The sequence below is a fragment of the Seriola lalandi genome, unplaced genomic scaffold (genome assembly GCF_002814215.2).
Source record: "Seriola lalandi dorsalis isolate HSWRI2012SDOR001 ecotype SW California unplaced genomic scaffold, Sedor1 jcf7180002054285, whole genome shotgun sequence".
Classification (NCBI taxonomy): domain Eukaryota; kingdom Metazoa; phylum Chordata; class Actinopteri; order Carangiformes; family Carangidae; genus Seriola; species Seriola lalandi.
The window spans coordinates 275,430-284,932 of NW_019524838.1; the positions used below are offsets into that span (position 1 = coordinate 275,430).

Sequence of the window (9,503 nt, forward strand, 5' to 3'; positions counted from 1 at the left end):
CCACACCCACACCCACGCACACACCCACACCCACACCCACACCCACACCCACACCCACACCCACACACACACCCACACACACACACACACACACACACACACACACACACACAGATACATATACACACTCCCAGAGAAACTAGCACGGTCTTACAGTGCCTGGGTTTGCTTGCGTTCCCAATGAGCTGAGACCACAGAGAATATTGTCTGGCTAGGTTGCCTCCGCTCCTGCCAGAATCTGTGTGTGTGTGTGTGTGTGTTCGGTGCGTATGTGTGTATGTGTTCAGAAACGAATGGCCACTGACCACAGGTGTGTATATGTGTATATATATGCATGTGTGTGCATGTCCTCTCGCTAGTATGTGTCTGTATGAATACTTGGGCATGGTTGTGTGCATTTGTATGCATGTGCATGTGTGTAGGAGAGTGTGTGTGTGTGTGTGTGTGTGTGTGTGTGTGTGTGTGTGTGTGTGTGTGTGTGAAGGAGTGTGACCTACAGCTGTGATGTGGATCACCAGTATCCACTGCTGTGAATAAGAAGGATAAATAATCCAAGGTGCTCTCTGTTAGCTGTTTGGTACTGGAGCCAAATGAAGGAGCATCAAACCAAGTGGTCCCACAGCAGGCCCAATTTGCCAGCATTCAAAGTGGCTTGACCCCAACCACCTGACATGACTGCAATCATTCAGTGAGACTGGAGAACATTGGGTCTCCCAGGAGGCTGGGTAGTTTTCCTCCTTCCAGATTTCAGAGCTGCTGCACAGACCTAAGACTACACCGCCAATCCATCGGCACATAGACACAGTGACAGTGACCCCCCTGAAAACAATCAAGCATTGACATCCAGTCTAATCAATGTTAAGCCTGCTGAATCAGCCATACCACAGAAATGGTGTGACTCATGGAAACAGACGTGAGGGAATGAGAGAAAAGGTGAATGGAAAAATCTGAACAAAAGAAATGATGATTATTTTGGTTTGGATAGCTGTGGGAGAGTGAAGGCTATTCCCTCGCAGACACTCTGGATGTTGGCTTGTACGTGTGTCTGCTGCCTATGTGTGGGTTCTGTTGCACTTGTGTTGATTCTGTTGCATATCCAGTGTGTTTGTGTAAGCCAGCTCCTGTTCTCCAGGTGGTACGTCGTAGGCTCCTGCAGGGAGAGTGTGAACGCTGCGGATCACCTCCTCGGCTTTTTCTCTCCACTTGTCTCAGAACCTGGTGCTCTCATGTTTCAGCATGCGGATGTTGGTAAGCGTGCCGCTGCCCCTGTGGTGGTACCCGTAAGCCTGGCGCTGCCCCTCCAGTCACCGGGCGCTGCTGCCTGCTGACGACATGCTGCTGCTGGGACTGGAGCTGCCCGAGCCCCGGTCTTCAAAGACACTGATCTCTAGCTGAGGACACAAAGAATGTCAAGGATCATCATGGCAGAGAGAGAGAGAGGATTAAAATACAGGATTGAAGTACTGAAGGATCCCTATGGGGGTTACAGTTCCACTTTCCACAGTCACATCCATTCTCGGCTCAAATGCATGGAGCTGGAACAAGCTACAAGGAATTTCAAAACCTAGAAGTTTATGTGGGGCTGTTGAGTGTTAGCATGTTGATGTGGGGGTGCACAACCTAAACAACTGATCTCACATGAGGTGTACTAATGAGATTTTACTACTTGGAGAGATCAGTGACGGTCGTGAATGATTACAATATTCAAGAACACACGAAAATCTGTGTGTGCCTGTGTGTCTGCTGCTTTCTTCCTTGCCTATGGTTTCCTTCTGCTTTCTCATCAGATACCGCTAATCTCCCGTCTCAGGCTCGTCTCCAAACACAACTGCATCGTGTTTTTGGCTACGATAAAACCAAACATGTTGGAAAAGCTCATGACAAGGTCAAGGTATTTCTCAATGCTGAGCAAACCAGATGTGCAGATTCACCTTTTCAACTGATTTTTGACTCAAATCTCAAAAACGTGTCTGGGAGAAATCATGGCATTTATCTGCACTAGACTTTAGCTGCACCCAAGATGGACCAGCAACCCTAACCGCAATATGATGGGCAACAAGACGAGTTTCAAAACACAAATTCATTCATTCAAATCAGTCCTAAGTAATAAAAACATTATGAAGTTCCTCATGGAAACAACAAAAAAAAAATGACAAGTGAGACACATGTTATGCTGCTCTTTGGGAGAATGAGGTTTTTAACTGGCTTTTACAAACAGAGACCATATTGTATAGGAGTGTATTGACTAATAAGTGTTGGTAATAGGTTGGCCCTGTGACTTGGAGCCTGTTCTTTGAGCCGGTCTGGGCCAGGCCTTTGTGATGGTCCACTGGACACATTCTCTCTCTCCTTCTGCCTCTTAACTGCACGAGGAACTGTGCTGGGATCTCTCCGACTGACAAAGAGCGACACGCTTGTGGCCGCTTCTGAAAACGTAGCGACTCAACTACATGAACATACGATGAGCCACCTGAAGAGTCAGACGGGCGAGTTAGACACTGTAATGTAACATCTAATTTTGAAATGATAAAACGGAACTGGATGGCTTAAACAAACATAACTCAGCATTGCATGTGCATACACGCCTGCTGATTCACCACATCATACTATCTTTTTCACCTTTTCCTCTCAGGACATTTGATGGAGCCTGCATGCTTTTTTTCAGCCCCTGACCTGCTTCAAATTTACTCCCAGGAATGATAGTTGGCCATTGAACAGCTTCTCTGCAGCAGCTGGAGTTTAAGTGCCTTGTTCAAGGGCATCTTGATGGTAATTTATGAGGAGGAGAAGGTATTTGTTATTAATTTATCCAACCCCGATGTTTCAGTAATTCAGTGAACAGGTGACTTCCACTCATGAAGTCTGGTTTCTGGAACCTCTAAATAACTGCCACCTCCGATCAGTCGTCTTTATGTCAGACTATTCTGTACGGGCCTTCGCCCTCTATCTATTTGTTACGCACTCAAACAGAAAGAGCAGCAGCAGATGATTAAAGGATACAACCCTCATTCCTCTCTCTATGGGGTCTGTGAGCAGCAGACCTCGAGGAGCGTAGATCTTCTCATTCTGCTCCTGGATGTAGCCTGATATCTTCCTCAGCACCTGGAATGAAACAGGAGAGCAGAGAGGGGTTAGACAGGGACAGAGGTACATTTGGAAATCAAATTTGGCATCATGAGAATCTGAAACATGAGCAGAAAAATAGCAGAAAATAATCCCAACAGACATTTCAACTGGGGATCCATTACCTGCATATTACTTTTTCAAAGTGCGCTCAATGGTACATGTAATAACCTTGAACCTAAAAGAGGCTAAACACGGGCAGGGTGGCAGCAACTTTAACCTTCTCCTGTGCTGTCTTGGGTGGAAAAAATGAAAAATGGAAGAAATGAGTTTGCAGTCCTTCTGTGCATAGTTAGCATACAGCATATGATACTGACTCTCGAGTCATTGCCCGTCTTTATTTTTCCTGAACATTATAATCTAAACTCAAAGTAATTCCATTATGCTCTAAGTACAGCAGTTATTTTTATACATGGTTCCAAGCCACTCATGTCAAGCAAGGCTGTATGAATTGAATTACTAAAATTGACGAGCATGAGCTTTTCTCTTTTTGAAGTTTTCCATTTGGAAGCTTTAGTTCCTAATTCCAAAGATGGCTCTCTCAGGCTAAATGTCATGCCTTGGTTAACTGTCGGGGCAATTTGGAACCACTCTAAAATGTGAGGTGGACAGTTTATTTAGATTGCATTGGCACTGGACTTATTTCTCAGTTTTGCAAGTGAGTATTGCATCAACTGTGCAAAAACCACATAGCAGAAGTGGAGTGAAGCTGAGCACCAAGTTCAGACCATGCCTTGGCACACAAATTCAAACAAGCATGCTTGTATACATTCTGTTACCCACTACAACTACACACACAGTTTACCCAGGAGACAGGAAGACTGTTTAATAAAACCTAAGCACTGTGATGTAGTCCCAGGTTGCAGCTGATAGCAACCAAATGACTGCTGACTGATCGCCATTCATGCTAAATGGACAGCTATTAGCTAAAGTGGCATCATTAGAGCAGCTTATTCAGCCTCAGCTATGCCTCTGTGGACACCAACAATGCTGATGCACCATGCCTCTGCTAAACTCTGCCTAACCATGTCAATCAGCTGAACCGCGCTCCACCGGGCCTCATGTACACTGAGAAAGCTGTCAGCACTCTTAAGAAGGAGGTGCAGTCTTTAGCACATCTGCGTCTCCATGCTGAAACAACACACATTTCTATCACTTAAAGAAAGAATTAAAGCATCACATACTGTATTCTGTACTGTATATTAAAGATTAACTTACAACTGTGGTTTTATTTTTTCGCAATTTTAGCAATTGTTTCGAGGCAGATGGCCACCCAACCTGAGTCCGGTTCCGCTCGAGGTTTCTGCCTCTTAAAATAAAGTTTGCCATTGTCACCAAGTTCTTGCTCATGGTGGGAATTGTTGGGTCTCTGTAATCAATGTTATAAAGAGTACAGTCTAGACCTGTTCTAATTGAAAAGTGCCTTGAGATAACATCTGTTGTGATTTGGCGCTATATAAATAAAACTGACTTGAGTTTCTATTTACCAAGGCCATTGCTGAGATATTGCTAAAACAAAGTCCAGTTGGGTGAGAAACATCCAGACAATCAGAAAAAGTTGTAAACAGACAAACCACTTAGCCACATTATTAACAATAATGTGGCTAAGTGGTGTGAATCCAAGTCGTCACAAATTAAAATTTTCCTGCTGTATTAGGATGGCACCCTTTTATGAGTATTCCTTAACTGATTTATTCAACATGACAGATTCACATCCTCTTTTGGAAGTTAACTAAAGGTCACTGCAGCACTCAGCCTTGAGAGATTAAAACAATAGAGAGTGAGCAACACACTGAGCAGCGCTCCTCTGGGATGTCAAAGGCCTGTTACAGCTGCAGGCACAGCTGCTAATATATTGACCCCTGCTAGTGGAGACTAAACCACAGAAGAATACTTCTTTCTGTCTCCCACTGGAAGAAGAAGAAGAGACTTTTGCAACAAAAAGTCTGGAAAATGTTACAATCTGGGAACAAACAGGAGATGAAATTTCTCAGTGAAAGGCCACAGAAGAAGCCATCTAAAGGCAGTGGTTTGCTCCAATGTCCTGCTTTAAATCAGTCTATGTCAAGTATGCCCAAGCAGAGAGCAATCAATATTTGGCTTGGAACATTGACAATATATCCACAAATTCTTAACACTATATAAACTGTGTCTTTTGTTAAAGACGCCATCAAATAGAATCAAACAGAGCGGAGCCCTGACTAATAGGTTTATTGTGGCGCAGAGAAAAGGCCAATCATTCCACTGCTAGCGAGCTCTCAGGGCAGCTCAATCCTCTTCAGTGTAACAATATGACAGTCAAGAATCCAAGCAGCGCCTCTGTTGTTGTACTGGCGTGTGTGTGTGACAGCCCTTCTGGGAAAAGCTTTGCGAGTGTGTGTATATCGCCTAAGAACTAAAGGTGTCACAGTCTGTTTCACATGCAGGCCATGAGTGTGTACTCTGCTGCTAAACTGAAAGTTGTTTATGTCCCCAAATGTGACATGTGATCAGATCACTTAGGACGCATGTAAATGCCAGGTGTGAACAGAGCCCAAGTGGACAGCTTTAAGCACGTCAGTTCACACCTGGCATAAGAATCAGTCTTCACGTGTGTCTTGAGTTACCACCTGTGACTGGATCTCACTTCCCCACAAATAAACACATACATCGTTTCAGTTTGCACCTCTGAATGTGGTCTGGAGTGATAGGACCTCAGTGCGTCCTGGGTGCATTCGCACCAGTACTTGGAGCTGTCCACTTGTGACTGGATCAACCAAGATGAATGTTAATGTCATGTGTGAACAGGGTCCCATAATGCACAGCCAAATTCTTGTGAATAATGGAGGAAGAAAATAGGAAATGGAGGGTACAAACTGTGAGAGAGGGAAGCTTTATGAATGCTTGTGAGCACATGTATCTGTTCTGACATGCTGGGAGCAATCAGTGTCCTTTGATAGGGTGAGATGTAAGCATCAAGGGCTCTTGGTGCTCCAATGAATTTGCACAATGATCCACACTCACGGGTGTGTGGCCTCTTTATCAGCAGATACACACACACGAGTATGCGCACACGCAGAATCAACTTGGGTGGGTATATTTGATCATCGTCAGTCATAACGTCATTCAGCTAAGATGATTAAGTTAAACAAGTAAATAAACAACTCTACTGCGGGGTTGATAGCATCACAGCATCTCAATGGAGCAGCACCCAGCTGACAGGGAGATGAAAGGAGCCTCAGACCAGGCCATCTCTGCATGGCTTCAACTCAGCAATAAGTCCTTTGGTACTTCTCGGTCAAGCTCCCAGTACCTCTGTGCTGCTTTGATAAAGAAATGTTTACAACATGCAACAAGACTAGGGAGATGAATGATGTGGATGACAGAGATCAGAACAGAGAGGCATGTTGGGACTTCACGCCACTCCAGTTTCATCACATAATCACAAGAGGATTAATCAAACTCACTGTACATGTGTCTGTGTGTGTGTGGCTGTGTTTTGTATGTGGTTGTGCTCTTGTTCCACCTTGGCGAGCGACAAGCAGCAACACAGCGGCGCTGAGGTTTAATCACCTGCCCTTTCTCAAGATGGACGTCTTGGTTGTGTTGAAGGTGAATGTCATGTTACAGCTGGCGTGCCATCCCTTGCCCACCGGCACACAGGTGCGGGCTTTAGAGCGGGTATTAAAATGTAGTGGACGGACAGCTGAGGGGAACATTGTGCAAGAGAGAAACAGATCGTATCTCCTGTTTTTGTAAATAACTGTGTTCCGTCCTCAGAGATGCAAAGTGCATTAGAACGCACAATTAAATGCTTTTGTGTGCGAGAGAGAGCTGGCTTGCATAAAAATGGACAAATATGGCAGAAAATAAGAAAATAAGTCTTGCAGTTGGGCAGCGGAGTTTATAATAACCAGCTGTTAATGAATAATGTCTGAGAGAGAGATGTTCCTGAAGAGAAATATAAAGCACCTGAAGAGGCTCCAGATACGGGTTTGAAAGCTGCTGCCCGCTGGGGGCCTTTCTGTGTGGAGTTCACATGTTCTCCCAGGGCCTGCGTTTGTTTTTGTTTTTTCTGGGTGCGCCGCTTTCCAAAGGCATGAAGGATATTTGCAGGACAATTCAATAGGGTAGGACTGGTGAATTGCCTGTGTGTGTCAATCATTGTTTGTATATATGTGTTAGCTGTGAGACGGGCAGGTGACCTGTCTCGGGTGTACTCTGCATCTCACCCAGTGAAAGCTAGGATAGACTGTATGGCCTTCTGCAACAGGATATGCAGGTTAGAGAAAGGATGAATGAATATCTATTATTTCTTATGTTTACAGGAACAAACTCTTTTTCTTTCCCTTAATGTGTCATTAGATTTGCTCTGCAATCCACAATGGATCAAAGGTGTCCTGAAACACTGCGTTATGAGACTCTGGCTTCTGGAATAATGATCAAGTCTTCTATAAGAAGTCTACTTTAGCTGCAGAAAGAACAAGATGCAGAGCAACATCACCAAGACAAGCAAAAGAAAAAGTAAGGAAATGTTAAAGTTATAAAAGCTGTGGAGGCTTAAAGGAATAATTCAGCAGATTGGGAAATACGCCTGTTTACTTTCTCAGAGAGAAGATGAAAAGGTTGACACCACCTCTTTTCCACAGCAGACATTTTGGCTTCTAATAGTCACAGAAGCACAAGAGTTACTCATAACATTAACCATGACTCTGTTCTTTCCTCAATGTGCAGCCATCTTTGCACAGATAGAACCTCTCTGTATATGTTAAAGCTCTTTTTAGCCATTTTGAGTACTAGAGGTTTTTTTTTACCTTCTCATAGCGCGTCTCCATGCAGAGGAAGATGATGTAAGCAGTTGCACAAGCCAGACATCCTTCCAGGTACGACTGACCTCCAATTTTTTCGGCCTCCGTATAATAAGAGTTCAGGGTCTTCACCGTCTCCTCAAGCAAGGTCCGCTCAATCTACTTACAGACACAAACAGGCATCCAGGTAGAGATATGAAGGCACACACAGACACACACACACATACACACACACAGCATAAGGACTAAGAAGTGAAATGTGTTCTGGCGTGACTGTTGGAGCAAGCTGTTCAGCTATAAAACAGCCTGCCAAAAACAAAGCAGCTGCATTCTGCTCAACCGAAAATACCCTTACTTTGTCAAACTATTTAGAAACACACTTCACTTGCAGAATGGCACACTTGAGGCTAAAATGACAAATTTGTCAGAAGTGTGACAGCAATGAGTGGTGATTTGAACATCTGATTTGACACAGATTTTTTTTTAAAAAAAAAGGAAAAAAAGACTCCTACTGTTTTTCTCTGTTTCTCTCTTGCTCTCTGTGTGTTGACTATCTGCTTCAGATGCTAAATGCTAAATAAATCTACAATAGCACCCCTGCATGGCACATTTGAGTCAAGGCACAAGATAATGTCCATCATTCATCGAGTGTTCTTTCATCCAGGATGCACCGTTGTAGTGACCTGATTAAGCTTTATTGAGCCATCACTCTCTTCATATTGGAGAGTGTGGGTGTTGTTTCAGGAGAGTTGGGGTTTTGCCAACATATTACAATTATTACAACATATTTGCCTGGATGTGTGTACAGTACTGTATGTGAGTGTGTTTCTATTTGTGCTCACCCTGTTGTCAAGCTCTGAAGGGAACTTGGTCAGGAAGCGGCACACGGTTCCTTCGCTGTAGTCTCTCTGTATAAACACCTTTGTTACCAGTGATGCACTGTGCCTCAGCTCCTGCAGGTTATGGAACTAACAACAGGAGAAAAACACACGTGTTAAGTTTGTTACCCAAAATACATTTTACATTCATGTGGTTACAAGAGAAGCAGGTCTGTCTTTGCTTTTTAAAATGTGTTTTGTAGAACCGGTGATACACTGTGGTTCCAGTCTGACCAGCATTCCCCTGACTGCTATGTTCACTTTGGCAAAAGATGGCGGTGATTTACTGCACGGTATATAAAGATCCACTTGTCTACAGTAGCTCTCAATAACACGGTCTGTACAATAGTTATATAAAGTAATGTAATATTTCCTGCAAGTTTTCAGTTGTTTTTCTGCCTACAGGTGCAACATGGCTTCACAGTGAGAAAATGGTACTATGTTACTATGTCAACAGCAGTACAGACAGGAGTTAGCACTCCCATGCATTTCTCCTATATCATTAGGCCCAATTGCAGTAATAACCAACCATTGGAAAGACTCCCCTTTACAGCACTTCGGTGCTGAGTGGTGTGTTTTACACCCAAACAGGCATTCCCCAGAGAAGCATAGAGCAGCGAGCAAGTGGGCCAGTGTAAACTTGTCCCCTGCTGATCTAAATTACTCCCCTCAAGAGGATGGTAATTAGAGATAGAGTAGGAGCATGGAGGGGGAA

General features: G+C 44.0%; 1 protein-coding gene across 1 annotated transcript in view; it reads right to left on the minus strand.

The window, feature by feature from the left end:
* Positions 1 to 33: 33 nt before the first annotated feature.
* Positions 34 to 9,503, minus strand: part of golga7bb (golgin A7 family, member Bb) — a 14,928-nt gene continuing 5,458 nt past the window's right edge. The window contains exons 2-5 of the mRNA XM_023405765.2: positions 8,753 to 8,878; positions 7,917 to 8,069; positions 3,001 to 3,102; positions 34 to 1,391 (exon numbers count right to left, since the gene is read on the minus strand). Of these exons, the coding sequence (XP_023261533.1) occupies positions 1,305 to 1,391; positions 3,001 to 3,102; positions 7,917 to 8,069; positions 8,753 to 8,878 (468 nt within the window). The 3' untranslated portion in view covers positions 34 to 1,304. The remainder of the gene's footprint in view (positions 1,392 to 3,000; positions 3,103 to 7,916; positions 8,070 to 8,752; positions 8,879 to 9,503) is intronic.